The 15823-nt window shown below is 44.3% G+C and overlaps 2 protein-coding genes, 1 long non-coding RNA gene and 1 pseudogene across 3 annotated transcripts; 2 read left to right on the top strand and 2 right to left on the bottom strand.

The window, feature by feature from the left end:
* The first annotated feature begins 3131 nt into the window (after nt 1-3131).
* On the top strand, nt 3132-6091 carry LOC100839399 (cytochrome P450 72A15). The gene is made up of 5 exons (XM_003569349.4): nt 3132-3500; nt 3885-4105; nt 4213-4457; nt 4844-5222; nt 5486-6091. Exons 1-5 carry the CDS (start codon nt 3194-3196, stop codon nt 5909-5911), a joined length of 1578 nt encoding a protein of 525 aa, XP_003569397.1. The 5' UTR covers nt 3132-3193; the 3' UTR covers nt 5912-6091.
* A 522-nt stretch (nt 6092-6613) lies between these two features.
* Nucleotides 6614-11933, top strand: LOC100826651 (annotated as a pseudogene).
* Nucleotides 8242-11588, bottom strand: LOC112270786. Its single transcript, XR_002963138.1, has 3 exons — nt 11449-11588; nt 10483-10521; nt 8242-8638 (listed from the first exon to the last, which is right to left on the bottom strand). It is a non-coding gene; the product is annotated as an uncharacterized LOC112270786 (long non-coding RNA).
* Nucleotides 11880-15563, bottom strand: LOC100826339 (cytochrome P450 72A13). Its single transcript, XM_003566859.4, has 6 exons — nt 15431-15563; nt 14681-15067; nt 14097-14317; nt 13106-13353; nt 12593-12977; nt 11880-12498 (listed from the first exon to the last, which is right to left on the bottom strand). Exons 2-6 carry the CDS (start codon nt 15000-15002, stop codon nt 12073-12075), a joined length of 1602 nt encoding a protein of 533 aa, XP_003566907.1. The 5' UTR covers nt 15003-15067; nt 15431-15563; the 3' UTR covers nt 11880-12072.
* Between the last annotated feature and the right edge of the window lie 260 nt (nt 15564-15823).

Below are 15823 nucleotides of genomic sequence, written 5' to 3'. Positions count from 1 at the left end.
ATTCACCCCCCACCCCCCTCTGTGACATACTCGATCTTTCAATTGTGCTTCTCTTGTGCTCCATGGCTCCGTTTTTATAAGCCGAAGCTCCCCTCGACGTCCGGGCCCAACTCCTTGCCAGTCGGCTTGCTCACAGCAACAAGACAAAGGTCAAAGCCGACCAAGGGACAAAGGGCGCAGGGCAAAAGAGAAAAGAGAGGAGGAAAAGGGAAAAAGGAGGCGGCCCAGGCCGAGGGACCCGTTCCCTAGCCGTTCTGGCCGCACCGCACGGCCGCTGGCGTCATCCCGGTGACGGAGCCGCCCACAGAAGAGGAAAGGAGGACAAGCTCCTTTCTTCCCTCTCGTACGAAGGTAGGAGATGAACCAACACCGTCGGATCTAGGTTTACGGGGCGCCTCGGACCGTCCGATCCACCCACTTAAAATCCAACTGGTACGCCAGCCAGTTGGGCCAGATGGGCCTCAGCCCAATCCTTGGCCCAGTAACGAGCACAAACAAAAAAAATGAAGAGAAGAAGCCTCCCAGGCCCGGTCGGGCACAGCCCGCACGCCCGGGAGGCCCATGAGGCCAAGCACGGCCCAGGAGCACGCCCGGGCACAATGGGCAGCCTAGAGTCAGGGCTTTTTTCAGAAACGCCCCCCAGGACACGGAAAATCGCAAACTACCCCTTGGCGGCTCGAAAATTTATGCAAAGACCCTCGGAAAATTCGAAATTCACAAGTACACCCTTGCAGCTTCATTATCTTGCAAAAGGAGTCCCCCGACCTCAAAATTTTGCAAGAAAAGCCTTCATGGCCATGGTTTGTCACCAGGAAGACCTCAAGAAGTGTCCGTTTCTTCGGAAATAGACCTCACGACCGGCGAAACCCCGCAAAGGAACCCACCTAGGCTTGGTTTCTCATCGAGAAACTAACCTAGCCGGTGGTTCTCCGCGCCGAAGATTCTAAGGTCCTAATTTTCCGCAGGAAAAATTCCTAGGAGCCCTTGAGATGTGCCAAAACTCACAAAGCCACAAATTTTGTGTAACAAGCCCACATAGGTCTATCTTTCTCCTCGAGGAAGGTTACCTAGCCGGTGGTTCCCCCAACGCAACATCTCGAAGGTCACTCCCGAAACTACGAGTATCTCACAAGGCAGCCCACCTAGGCCCGGTTTCCTCGTGAAACCTACCTAGCCGGTGGCTCACCCCAAGGAGACCTACGCTCCAGGTGTCGGAAGAAGAATCTCGGCACGCCATCAATGTTGAAGTTGACCCGAAGGCATTCCCAATGCCTCCGGTTCAAGGGGGCTATTATTGTAATATAATAAAATCCTTACATGGGCCGGGCCGTAATCCTACGTGGCGACGACCAAGTCAACAAACCCCAAAGACCGGTCAAATTGCCAACAAAGCATAGCCATGCCAACTAGGCGCCGGTCAAAGGAGTCAACAAGTCAAACCTCTCATGCCATGGTCAAAGGAGAAGAGGAGCTTGAGTAGGGCCAAGAAAGGTGTAGGGATGAGTTTACCACTTTGCCCTCACTTTTCCTCTCCCCCAAGGGTAACCATGGTCTTTTGTCATGGACCCCTAGGCGATAAATACCCCCCATGGGGGCATGTAACATTCACTCTCCATTGGAATAAGATCAAAAGGGAGAGGGCTAGAGCAACCTAAGGAACCCGCTCTCGAGTGCTTGGGTCGAGCCTAGTCTCGACTCGACCTCGGGGACGCGACTTAGGAAGCCTAGTTTCGAGGTTCCGGACCGTCTAGTACAGCCTCGACTCGAAGTAGAGAGATCGGGTTAGAGTCACGAGGGTATCCCAACCTCGCTACTTGGGAAGACAAGTTCGACCCAAGTCCGAGGCAGCCCCTAGAGATTTCTCGCCATAGGTGATTTGGGAAGACGAGTTCGGCACAAACACCCGGCTAACGACCCCCTCGAAGCCTCTCCTAACATAGGACTAAGTCATGCCCGCAGGGTCGACTGAACCTATTCAAAAATATCGACGTGTCAACTTATCCAAGTGTACGGCGACCTTCGCTATAAGGCCAGCGTACACACCCTAAATACAATTCTCGCACTTGTGCCATCGAACATTGACACCTCTTACTCTTGTTGTTTTTTAGAACAACAACAAATGCCATAGATCACGCCCTCAATTAGAGGGACGTTGACTTAGGTGGAATAAATGCCATAGATCACGCCTTCAATTAGAAAGACGTTGATTTAGGGATTAGATGAGGGGAGGGTCATAAACCGACGTTTATGGCCTTAACCCTGCAGTAATCGTGCCCTAATCGGGGGCACTAACAACTCTGGTTTCGGGCCCCCCGCCGCCGACGACCACTACGTCCACTCCAGTACAGTCCAGAGGGATGCCGCCATCTCTGTCAGACGGCAAGATCTACTGCAACTATGACCATGGCATCTTCCTGTATGAATCTACCTCTAATCTTTACTGTATTTGTACTCTAGTGCTGACCGGTGAATCGACATGTTAATCCTATTGATGCAAAATGTCTAACAGTATCTAGACATGACTTAGTGTACAGATGCATTTAAATTTCGTCAAAGTTGAAACATCTTTTGTTGAACGGAGGAATTGTTATGTAACGGGTGCTTAGTATACTCTGATGTTTGGTATTTCAAAAAATGAAGACAGTCACTTGAGCCTTGAGCCGTGACCGTGAAATATGTTGGTACAGTAATACTTAGTAAAAATACGACCACAACTATCATGAGTAGAAAAAAACAATTTTTAATGTCTGGATGGCAATGTTTTTTTATAAAGAATACCAAACTTTACACAATGGATACTTGTCAAATACTCCCTCTATTTGTCGTGGTTCTAATACAAAAGTCATGACAAGAATTTAAAAGCGGAGGGAATATTATATATGATGACCTTTTGTTTTTGAAAGAACCTTCCGACGAAAATGAATGTTCAGATGATTTTAGAACGGGAAAAATATTGATATCCGACTATATGAGATCTGAGTGCACTCAAATGGAGATACGCGTTTCTTCTGCAGTGCCCTTCTTCGCCAAGGAAAGACCGAAAGAGAATGTTACCCGCAAGAAGAAAAGGGAAGGCATTGAGCAGTGAGCAAGCAGCATACGTGTCAAGTCATCCGGCCTATATTAGTCCGTGGTACGATCTCACGGCTCCTACAGCACCTAAGCCTTTCCTCTCCTCTCATACCCTGCGCCGATGGCGACCCAAGCTCTGCTGATGCTGAGCGAGGCATCCCCGTGGAGCCTTGCGGGTGCGGCGGCGGCCGTGGTGCTTCTATCGCTGGCCGCCTGTATTCTGGAGTGGGCATGGTGGACCCCCCGGCGGCTGGGCCGGGCCCTGCAGGCCCAGGGCCTACGGGGCACCCGGTACCGCCTCTTCACCGGCGACGTGACGGAGAACGTCCGGCTGAACAAAGAGGCCCGGTCCAAGCCCCTGCCGCTCGGCTCCCACGACATCATCCCTCGCGTGCAGCCCATGTTCTGCAAAACCGTTAAGGAGAACGGTAATTTCTCTCTCGCTGCGCCCCCATCCAGATATTCTTCCCTTTCATTTTTGTGGTGCAGAATGGGTGGTGAGATATTTTTTGTGACGCCTGGGCTAATCGTGAGGTTGTAAGAGCAGAGCATGCATTAGGCTAGAAATTAACTTGCGTTGCTGTCTTTTACAGTTCACAATATATCTGAACTTGTTCTGAAACGCATAGGTTCTGAACTTCTATTGAAAGAAACACGGGTGCTCTGAACTTTTTTCTTGGGTGTTCGGCAAAGAAGCAGCATATTATACGTGGGATATCTGTGGGCAATTAGTGCACAGGAGTAAATCGCGAACTCTAAACGTGATATTTGTCTGCCATGTATGTAACAAAAGGATCGATTTACAAATGCAGGGAAAGTATCATTCACTTGGTTTGGCCCAACACCAAGGGTGATGATTCCAGACCCCGAATTAGTGAGAGAAATTTTGTCCAACAAGTTTGGACACTATGGCAAACCAAAGAGTAGCCGCATCGGGAAGCTGCTAGCCGACGGGGTTGTAAATCATGAAGGCGAGAAGTGGGCAAAGCACCGCAGAATCCTCAATCCCGCCTTCCACCATGAGAAGATAAAGGTGGTTGTTCAATGAAGTTTTCTTGTGGCTTTCACTATTTTCTCATTTTAAATCGCGGCATGATAATGCACACTCTACATGGACTAATAGTATTGTTTCATTCACAGAGGATGCTGCCAGTTTTTTCTATCTGTTGCGAAGAAATGATTGCGAGATGGGAGAATTCATTGTCCTCCAAAGGATTATCTGAGATTGACGTCTGGCCTGAGTTCCAGAATCTTACTGGAGATGTCATCTCAAGAACAGCATTCGGTAGCAATTACCAGGAGGGGATGAAAATATTCCAGTTGCAAGAAGAGCTAGCTGAACGCCTAATACAAGCTTTTCAGACGCTATTTATCCCAGGCTATTGGTATGTTCTTTCCTTCTTGCACAACAGGTTTTTTTCTTTGGACTTGTACTTTCAGCGATTTGGCAAACACACCTACATGAGGCCAGGGTCTTCCTCATTTTAGAAAAAAAAAATACTCCGTATCATACTACATAACAAGCTCAGATCACTTCTACCAAATGGAGTAGTCAGTAGTGTATATATGATCTCCGATTTTGGACGAAAAATGGGTATTCTAGGCACATACAGTTTAAATCCCGGTAGAGGTGCTAAGTTACATTGCTCAAATGGAACCAGGAAAGAAAATAGTAGACTAATGAAAGCAACTGCTGTCTTCTCTTTGCATTTAAACAGTAGCAATTAAGATATATATTTTTCTCTGTCATGACAAATCAGAAAATTTGCAGGTTCTTACCAACTAAAAACAACAGAAGGATGAGAGCAATTGATCGTGAGATCCGCACAATTCTGCGAGGAATAATTGGAAAAAAAGACAGAGCTATTAAAAATGGTGAAGCTAGCAGCGATGACTTGCTAGGATTACTGGTGGAGTCAAATATGCGGGAATCAAATGGGAAAGCAGCTCTAGGAATGAGTACTGAAGATATAATTGAGGAGTGCAAGCTATTTTACTTTGCAGGAATGGAGACAACATCAGTGTTGCTCACATGGACACTAATTCTGCTAAGCATGCACCCAGAGTGGCAAGATCAGGCAAGGGAGGAAGTGTTGCACCACTTTGGAAGAACCACACCAGATTTTGAGAACTTGGGTCGCCTGAAGATCGTAAGTATGAAATTGATATTCTATGTTTACCGAATGCATAGGCTGCAGGATAAACATAAAATAAAATTAATCCCCACTTCATCAAAGTGACAAAACAAGGAACCAAGAATATAAAATCAGATTTGCGTACCATTGAAAATTCTACACATGAATCTCTGATTGTGGCATCAAAGGGATTTCAATGGAGCAAAACAGTAACATGTGATGTTTTTAAATCTAGAATGATCGGAGCGATAATCTTGATCTTTTGTATTGTTTTGTAGGTAACAATGATTCTATACGAGGTTCTTAGGTTGTATCCACCGGTAGTCTTTCTTACCAGAAGAACATACAAGGAAATGGAGCTGGGCGGCATCAAATATCCGGCAGGAGTGAACCTTATGTTGCCCCTTCTGTTTATCCACCACGATCCCAATCTATGGGGAAAAGACGCGGGCGAATTCAATCCAAAGAGGTTTTCTGACGGTATCTCAAATGCGGCGAAGCATCCAGGCGCGTTCTTCCCGTTTGGAGGAGGTCCTCGGATCTGCATCGGCCAGAACTTTGCATTGTTGGAAGCCAAGATGGCTCTGAGCACCATCCTCCAGCGCTTCTCCTTCGAGCTCTCGCCGTCCTATACACATGCGCCTTACACCGTGATAACCCTCCACCCGCAGCATGGTGCTCCAATCAGGATGAAGAAAATATGATCATGCTTCACATCTTGGCCATCGACACTATAGCGAATTTTACTTACACGCCATGTATATTTAAAGTTTGAGCTGAATAAACAGAGCACCCTGTTTACATGTTATGTCTTTTTTTTTGTAAGAAGTAAATGAATGCAAAGAGTTGTTTCAGTTGAACCGGTCGTTTGGTTCAGTTCATGATACTATTGCAACTGTCATTCAAAGGAACTCCTTTCATAACGCCGCAGAAAAGAGAAGATAGCACTGGAAATTCTGTGACTACATAGCTTCTGCATCCTCCTAACAGCGGCACCGATTTTCAAAAAATGTCTGGTATAGCTCTATTTTTAGGACAAAATGTCAGCATGCAGATGTTTTGTTTCCCCAAGTCCAAACAACTAAACAAGAATTACCGTGTTTATTGTTCAGCCCATGTACACGTTGCCATTCGTTCTCAAACGCCTCCAACTCCGCGATTTAGCCCTTTGCCCGGGAAGGCTGGCCAACGGCCAATGCCGCATTTGCGCAGCGAACAGTCGACGGGGGGAAGGGACCGACTGCAGCGCGACGAGCTTTTTCCAGCTACTACAGTAGTACAGCTTCGTTTTGCACAAAATTCCTCATAGATATGTGGATAGCAAACAAACAACGGGCAAGTAGAGCCGATGCCTCACAGGCTTCACAGCGCCGTGCCGCGCCGGCCACTCGAGGCAAGACTTGACTTGAGAGGAGACTGAAAAATGCCTGTGCACGGAGTACTCCGTACTAGACATTTCCTCCGGCATAACGTCTCCTATATTAAGACCCTCTTTCGATCTTATGATTTTTGGAGGAAAAATAGAAGATTTCAAGTTGTAGAGCTTTTTTTTTTCTTTTTTGAGGGGTCACGTTGTAGAGCTGTGCTTACTATGATGGGCGAGACCTTTCCCTTGGAGCCTGGCCGGCGCGGTGGCTGCCGTGGCGGTGCTGTTGCTGGCGGCCTGGACGCTGGAATGGGCCTGGTGGAGGCCGTGGAGGCTGGGCCGGATCCTGCGGTCGCAGGGGATCAGGGGCACGCGGTACCGCCTCTTGGCGGGCGAACCGGGAGGCCTGGTCGAGGCCGCTGCCCATCGGCTCCCACGACATCGGGCCCCGCGTCTTGCCCATCCTCCACCACACCATGAAGGAGCACGGTAAAGTAACAACATGGACGATGTTATTGTTTTCCTTTTTATTGCTCTGTTCCACTGTCACCTTTGCCATGACTATCGCGATTGCCCAAAACATTTTTAACAACTTCAGTAATTCCTTGGATTCATATTAGTTCTCGAAATATTACATGTATCTAGACACTTTTTAAGCATAAATACATTCATTTTTAGACAAATTTGAGACAATTAATATGAATCGGAGGAAATATTTTAACTCACGGTATTGTTGTTATATTATTTTAAGAGCATCAAATTAATGATAGGTGTGTGTGCCATTTCTATGTGTTGTTAGGCAAGTATATAAACACAAGAAATTAAAACTTGCTAAACCTTAGTTCTCAAAAAAAAAAAGACTTGCATCACAGCGGATCATGAGCACGATTGGAACACATAATTAATAAACCTGACTACACATATACAATCAGTTAAAGATTGGAGATTGGTCTTTATAAAGGTAGATTAGCTAAAAACGTACATCTAGAAAGTAGAATTAAGTTATCAAACACTAAGTATAAAATTATATCGTGTTTTGAATATGTCACAGCTTTTTTTATGTGATTTTAGATGGTACTACACAATTTTAAGTTAACAACGTGAGCCCGATTGGTCGATGCGTATTTGCATCAAACTTGATTGTTTGAGCTGATATTTTATTTTGCATGGTCAGGCCAAGTCACCTGCGAGACCATGGCCCTATCTGAGACAACTCATGCGTGGTATACAGATCACATATTTATATAAAAAAAACCATAAAGCTGAACCGGTCAATCACTTGTTTGCAATGATAGGTCGTGTCACACATTAATTTATTATATATGAAAAAAATCTACTAATGCAGCTAGGCCTACACACGAACACCTTTATTATATATGAAAAAAATCTACTAATGCAGCTAGGCCTACACACGAACACCTATAATATGAAATAAATAATTGTAAGAATATGTATCACGATGGATCTTATCAAATGAATTTGGACTATTTTTCTATAAGTTTGGTGAAAGTTTAACGAGTTCGACTTAGGACAAAAACATGACTTCTTATATTTAAGAATGGAGGGAGTATCTACCAAATTATTTGGATCGAAGTACTGGTTTCAAAACATAAAACGGCTTAGAGTGTTGAACACATGGATTTTGCACTTCTGAATCACCTACCCAGATTTTTTGCATAAGAAACGGGTATCGAGCAACCGCCTATGCGGCCTTTTATATACTAAATTCAGTAAACTATACTTTTTTTTTGCGGTAAAAACATAAAGTAAACTATACTTTTAGATAATGGAAAACAACATCTTCCCCAGCCTGTGTACCCAAGGATTTCAGAAAGCATAAAATCGATCTTCCCAATAAACTCGATCGACCATACATCCACTTCCAGCAGAGTGTTTTGCTCACCTACTAATTTATCCTTCTCTCCAAACTGCTGCTGCTACTGCTCTTGAAAGCCGTTGCTTCTTCTACCCGGACACGTTTGCACCCAGTGCAGGTCCGCAGCAGCAGCTGCCCAATTCTTTTGGCGGGCCGAAAGCCAAGCTAACACATTGCATTAGAGTTAACCTGAACATTGCATTATAAATTATCCTGAGTTAGAGTACAGTAATATAAAATGCATTCGGACAGAATAAAAGCACCCCGGCCCCTTGCCTTCTTAACATTACGGGTTCACAGCAAATGAAGAAATGGGAACACATATATATGACATAGCCTGAATATGACACTGGAAATTATCTTGAGTGTACGACAATCTATGATGCACTTGAAGAGAACAAAATCACTGATTCTACGTCCAGGATGACACACTTGGCACGTAGGAGCAACGAAAAGATGGAAATGCTTCATGCAAGAGCGACATGACAATTGTTTTCTCTCCATACAATCAAATACACAACACATTTTGTAAAGGAAACATGTGGTGTCACGGCGCTTACAACTGCGACATTTTGTGCCTGACTGCTTGACATTAGGAATATCACATTGCAATGCATTTAGGCAAGATGACCTCCTAAACTCGGTTCTTCCACTAGTGTCTAGTGCCCTTTGTGGATTTACATAACTCAACTAACTGCAGGGAAAATGTCGTTCACTTGGTCTGGCCCCACGCCAAGGGTGATGATCCAAGACCCGGAATTAGTAAGACAGGTTCTATCTAGCAAGTCTAGTAAGTTCGCCCCAAAAAAGTTTCCACGTGTCTCAAGGTTGTTAGCGGATGGCATTATAACGAAAGAAGGTGAGGAATGGGCAAAGCGTCGGAAAATTCTCAATCCTGCCTTTCACCAGGAGAAAATCAAGGTACTCCGTGAACTGAAGTTTATTTTCCATGAAGTACTTCATTCTTAATTAGGACTTATGACATGTCACACATTCCACAATGAACTCTCTAATAGTGGCTTTTCACTCATAGAGGATGCTGCCAGTATTTTCCACCTGTTGCAAAGAAATGATTGCTAGATGGCAGAATTCAGTGACCTCTGAAGGATTCTCAGAGTTAGACGTTGGGCCAGAGTTCCGAAACCTTACAGGAGACGTCATCTCAAGAACTGCTTTCGGTAGCAGCTATTAGCAAGGGAAGAGAATTTTTCAGCTACAAGAAGAGCAAATCAAATGTATAATGATAGCTTTTCAAACGGTTTTCATCCCAGGCTATTGGTCTGTTCTCTTCTGGCATAACAGCAAATTTATATTTCTTTAGAATAGTACTGCAAGGCATTTGACAAAGACAAACACATCCATGTTTCTACATATCAATATAATAGTTATTGCTCTTATACAGATGCTTGTGTTAAGCTTACAGCACTTTTAGGAAAGTTACAAGTTCAGAAAGGATCTTTCGTGTTTGAGGAATATGTTCATCATAACTTTAATTATGACTTTGAGGTGCTAAAATGCACTGCTCAAGTGGAGCAGGGAACTAAAGAAGTTGACAAAATAAATCAAACAGAAACAAGAATGCAATAATAATCGGCCGTCCTTTCCCTCAAAAAAAAAAAGAATGCAATTATTCTATTTCCTATGTTCTTAGTTGCAATGTAGCCAACAAGAACACATGATAACATTTGTGCAAAATGTGCAGGCTCTTGCCAACCAAAAACAACAGAAGGATGAAAGAAATTAACCGAGAGATTTCCCAAATTCTGCATCGAATGGTTAGAAAGAGGGACAGAAATGGTAGAACATGTGAAACTGGCGATGGTGACTTGCTCAGCTTATTGGTGGAGTCAAATATGAGGCAATCAAATGGGAAAGCTAACCTAGGGATGACTACAGAAGATATAATTGAGGAATGCAAGGTATTTCACGTAGCAGGTATGGAAACAACATCAATCTTGCTCACTTGGACAATAATCGTGTTAAGCATGCACCAAGACTGGCAAGAGTTGGCAAGAGAAGAAGTTTTTCATCACCTGGGAAGAACCGCGCCAGATTTTGGTAGCTTGAGCCATCTGAAGATTGTAAGTATAAAAATTAAGGTTCTATGCTATCATCAAATGAACCATTTTTTAACCCTAATACTGTAGGATATGTACCTACAGGCTACAGTGTGCAGATTTTTATATTGAAGGGTACCCAGGAGATCCCACAAAGAGCGGTACAGAAAAGAAAAGGAAAAAACACTAATACCCTTACAGAAGAACTTAAACGAACAGGGATTGTAGCCAATCGCAAGCAGTTGTTTGTAACCAAGCAACAAACTCTAAATGCACCATTTGTTGCTTTTAGTGATAGAAGTGCTCTGGAAATTGTGTGAGAACTGATCAAGAACTAATACACTAGCTTCATTGCCTAACAAAAATACATTTAGGAATGAAAATCAGAAGCTCAGAAGCATTTCTATTTCTGAAACTTGTTCATATGCATAAAGACATGAGTGAGGATGCAGGTATTTCCAAAATGCTTTCTTTTCTTTACTTATTGTTTTCTTTTCTTTTACTTGGTTTTCTTCTACTTCCAAATATGATTTGACGGTTTGAGTTTCATAAAGTTGATCCCTTTATACCATTAAAATTGAATTCATGGCTCAGTACCCTGAGTACAAATGCCAAATATACGACAGCAACATGCTGAAACTCTGGAAAATGTTCTTTGATGCTAAAGCAATCATACTATTTTCATCTTACGCTTGGTTGAGGCATTGCACTGCACATTTTTGTGAAAGAAATATTCTAATCATTATGTAAAAAGTGATTTTGATTGGTGACGAACAGCTAGACTTAATCTCGATTTTTGAAAACAACTATGATTTTGAACATTCTGATCATTATGTATGGAGTACATTTTGTTCTAATCTTGATTTTTTTTCTTTTGTTTTTGCAGGTAAAAATGATTCTATACGAGGTTCTTCGGCTGTATCCACCGGTCAGCTTACTTACCCGAAGAACATACAAGGAAGTTGAGCTCGGGGGCATCAAATATCCAGCAGGAGTGGACCTTTTATTGCCCACTATCTTCATTCAACATGATCCAGATATTTGGGGAAATGATGCGAGCAAATTCAACCCAGAGAGATTTTCTGAAGGTGTCTCCAAGGCATCAAAGGAACAGGGTACCTTCTTTCCATTTGGAATGGGTCCTCGGATCTGCATTGGCCAGAACTTTGCATTACTTGAAGCCAAGATTGCTTTAGTCACGATCCTTCAGAACTTCTACTTTGAGCTCTCGCCATCCTACGCGCATGCACCGCGCACTGTGTTAAGCCTCCAACCACAACACGGTTCTCAAATTAAGCTAAAGAAACTCTGACCATGCCACATTGCCACTCATACTGGCCAGAGAGAAGCGTGCAATATCTAGTCAAAATGTATCCAGTTCAAAATATTTACTTTGAACTCAAATAAGCAGAGTATGCATTTATGTTGTAGATGATCCTACAAGATACACTGCATTGGGTAAATAAAGACTAGTTCACTAATAACCCTCTATCCTGTCACCTCTGTGCAGCAAATTTACTTTCTTTGGTACCAGACTGATGCATCTAAAATAGATGTGATTATCAATCATCGCCGGTGCAGCCTAACAGGAACAGTGTGCTGCGGGTGCAGTGCCAGGACGGTGTAGGGTGCATGCACATAAGTTGGCATGAGTTCAAAAACGTAGCGCTGAAGGATCATGCTGATAGCCACCTTGGCCTCAAGCAGCGCAAAGTTCTGGCCGATGCAGGTCCGTGGCCCCCAGCTGAAGGGGAAGAAGGCCCCAGTTTCCCTGCAGGCCTTGGGCACGCCCTCAGAGAACCTCCCAGGGTTGAACTTGTCAGCATCATTCCCCCAGACGCTGGGATCACGGTGGATGCAAATGAGGGGTAGAGCAAGCATCACGCCCTGAGGGTACATGACGCCTCTGAGCTCTATCTTCTTGTTCGTTCGGCGGTTTATCTGCACAACCGGTGGGTACAGACGCAGCACCTCATTAAGTATCATGGTAACCTGTTACAATTTGGCCAAAGAATGTCACAATCAAACAGAAAGGTTTTTATGCAGAAGTGTAACTGATCTGGTAAGAAAACTAATTACTACTCACAACTTTTAGGCGGTTAAGGCCATTTAAATCTGGTTTGCTCTGCCCAAAGACGTGCAGAACCTCCTCCCTGGCACGATCCTGCCACTCCGGGTGCATGCTTAGTACAACCACTGTCCATGTGAGCAGTACCGCGGTTGTCTCCATTCCTGCGAAGTAGAACAGTTTACATTCACCAATCACATCTTCAACAGTCATCCCCTTGCTCAATTTGCCATCAGAATCACTATAATCCATATTTGACTCTAGTAGCAAGCCAAGAAGATCATCTTCGTTAGTTTCTCCACTCTGCATAGACTTCTGTCTCTTCTCTATTATGCCCCTTAGAATCGCCTTGATTTCTTTATTTATAGCTTTCATCCTTCTGTTGTTTTCTGTTGGCAAAAGACTGAGCATTTTGCAACTAAATATCAGCTTTAGGGATGAAAATGGATAAATAATAGATAGGAGTTTTGATAAGCAAGAAGTACTGAAACTAGAGAAAATATTGGGACAGTAATAAGAGGGCAGTCATACGAGTAGCCAGGGATGTAACAAGTCCAGAATGATTGAACAAGGCGTTCAGCTTGCTCGGCTTGGAGTAGGAAAATTCTACAGCCCTCTTGGTGGCTAACACCGAATGCAGCTCTTGAAATGACATCTCCAGATAAATTTTGGAACTCAGACCAAACATCTAGCTGGATTCCTCCATGGGAAACTGCAAACAAGTTTTCCCATTTACCAATTAGTTCACTGCAAGATGCGGAGAATGCTGGCAGCATCCGCTGCAATCAGTTTGAAGAGAATGGTCAGCAAGTCAGGAAAAAGAATTTCGAAATTTTCAACTCAACCAAATAGATCTTTAACGCTAAATTAGCTCGACCTGTTTACAGAATAATTACAGAAGATGATGGTAAGCAACAGAAACATCGGTATGACTAATTTAACTTGAGCTGTGCTTCGGCACACCCCCCTTAATCACTTTAAAAGTGTAGTTTCGATATGGTTAATTGTTTAAATATTATCAAGATTAGATGAGTAATTGGGGGCTACCAACTGCCTCTTATCCCTCCGTCCCTCTCTCTCTCTCTACTAAATGTAATCATGTGAACGCATGCAGATAAAATCGATGTGCATTGCTTATTCGAGCGAGAAATTATAAATTGTTCCGAAGGCAATGACCGTCGGCAGGGCACTTTTTATAATGCAGTGATTGATCAGGGGAAGAAAGTTTTGAGGGGAAACGAGATGATCAAATTGATCTAAACATAACAGATGATTACTTTTTTTAGGGAATGGAATAGGCTTAGGTTCTAACTGGAAGTAGTTCTAGTGCAGGAAAAAGAGTGTAACCCTCTTAACCAAAGGGTTAAGTTGTAATCTCAACCATTAATCTGCATCAAAAGTCGTAATCCTTTTAAGGGGTGTATACCGAAGCAAACCTCATTTAACTTATGCAATTCAAAAACTGAATACAACAAAGTCACATTGTTTATGCGTGAGTTCCTTTCGTACATAATAGCAATACCTTTAGCTTTTCTGCATGAAAGGCCGGATTCATGATCCTTCTATGTTTGATCCATTTTTCACCATCAAGAACTGCCAGTCCCCCGACAAGCAACTTCGAAAGTCGAGCTAGCTTCGTTTTCTCAAAGTGGCCAAATTTATTTGACAAAACTTCTCGGACCAGCTCAGGATCAGTAATTATAATTCTCGGGCATGGCCCAAACCATGTGAATGAAAGTTTACCTGCATTTTCATCAACCATCACTGGATAAGAATACACGAACCATAATTCCAACAATTATGTAAATCCAATTTAATATCTATATCAAAACTCAATCATAGCACAAGGAGTCCATTTAAGATTTAACCACGAGGAGCTAGCCTCAAAGTCATGGATCCTAGGTAATAATCATATCGGTTTTGTACTAGTATGACCAAAATGATCTGACAGAATCAGAGAATTGTAGGATAGGATATGAACCGCTATACTGCACAACAAGTTAAGGACAACTTCCGCGGATCATTTGGGCTTATACTTAGAAGAAAAGCAGAAGATAGTTCTTGAAGTTTGATATACACAGAGGCACAAAGCAGGCTGTAATATACCATGCTCTTCCATGACACGGTGGAGGAGAGGGGCGACGCGCGAGACGATGTCGTGGGCCCGGTCCATGGGTACGGGCCTGGACAAGGCTGCCGCCATGAGCCGCTGTTCCTCCTTAAGGTCGCCTCTGAAGAATCGGTACTGGGTGCCCCTGAGGCCCTGGGCCCTCAGGGACCGGTCCATGCGCCTCGGAGCCCACCAGGCCCACTCCAGTATCTGGACGGCGCAGCACAAGATGGCCACTGCGGCGGCACCAGCGAGCAGGGTCCACGGCGAGGCATCGCGGAGCAACGCCACCCCGGCGGCGCTAGTGCCACCGCCCATTGCTTTGTCCTCGGCTCGCTCGCTCAATCCGTCAGTCGCTAGTGAGGACAGTATTGCAGGTATACCTACCCAATCAATAACTGCTTTGAACGGAGGTGGCTATCCGATTAAATATTGATAGTAGACAGTAGTAGTGCTATCCAAGGTCATCATCCATTGATCCATGCTTATTCAAATGAAAGAGGATTCTTCCCTTTCAAAAAATAAAATAAAAATTGAAACTGATTGGTCAATAATAATTGTTGTAAAGACCTTTTAAAATACGAAGCTCGCCAACCCCGCTTACACATTTTACAGACTAGACACGCTATTTTCCGTTAACTAATTACTAATCGCTTTCGCCACCGGGGGAGATGACGGAACCGACCGAGGGCGGCGGCACGGGCGAACACGACACTGGAGTATGAGGCAAGCGCGTGCGTGCGTACCTTGTATGCGGTATGCGCGTGTTCTGGCCGTCGGCGACTCGGCGTCGGCGCCGGCGCGCGGATGCGGATCATATCGCCGCCCGTGCCGTGCCGTTGCGCATAAGCAGCCACGCAGGACAGCAGAAGGGCGGCGGAGAAGTTGGGACTTGGGGTAAAAGGAAAGACGACAGACAGCGAAGGAAAGAGATGGGCCGCGCGCTCGTCCAAGGCCTATCGTACGAGGAAAACAGAAGGGTGACTTGGAGCAGGCAGATAGCCCATACTATAATGGCCCAGTATCCCCCGGCCCGAACGAGGAGGTTAAAAAGCAAACCCTTTTTTTCATAACATTTCTGTAATATTAGGGCCCAGTATCCCCAAGCCGGGACAAGGAGGTTGACATATCAGAACTCT

Source organism: Brachypodium distachyon, chromosome 2 (assembly GCF_000005505.3).
Source record: "Brachypodium distachyon strain Bd21 chromosome 2, Brachypodium_distachyon_v3.0, whole genome shotgun sequence".
Lineage (NCBI taxonomy): Eukaryota > Viridiplantae > Streptophyta > Magnoliopsida > Poales > Poaceae > Brachypodium > Brachypodium distachyon.
This window is presented reverse-complemented; position numbering and strand designations above follow the sequence as displayed.

Coding starts and splice junctions, on each gene's coding strand:
- LOC100839399 (XM_003569349.4), top strand. CDS start 3,194: ATGGCGACCCAAGCTCTGCTGATGCTGAGCGAGGCATCCCCGTGGAGC. Junction 3,501..3,884: donor CAAAACCGTTAAGGAGAACG/GTAATTTCTCTC, acceptor TTACAAATGCAG/GGAAAGTATCATTCACTTGG. Junction 5,223..5,485: donor ACTTGGGTCGCCTGAAGATC/GTAAGTATGAAA, acceptor ATTGTTTTGTAG/GTAACAATGATTCTATACGA.
- LOC100826339 (XM_003566859.4), bottom strand. CDS start 15,002: ATGGGCGGTGGCACTAGCGCCGCCGGGGTGGCGTTGCTCCGCGATGCC. Junction 13,354..14,096: donor TTCATGCAGAAAAGCTAAAG/GTATTGCTATTA, acceptor AACTGATTGCAG/CGGATGCTGCCAGCATTCTC. Junction 12,499..12,592: donor GCCTTAACCGCCTAAAAGTT/GTGAGTAGTAAT, acceptor AAATTGTAACAG/GTTACCATGATACTTAATGA.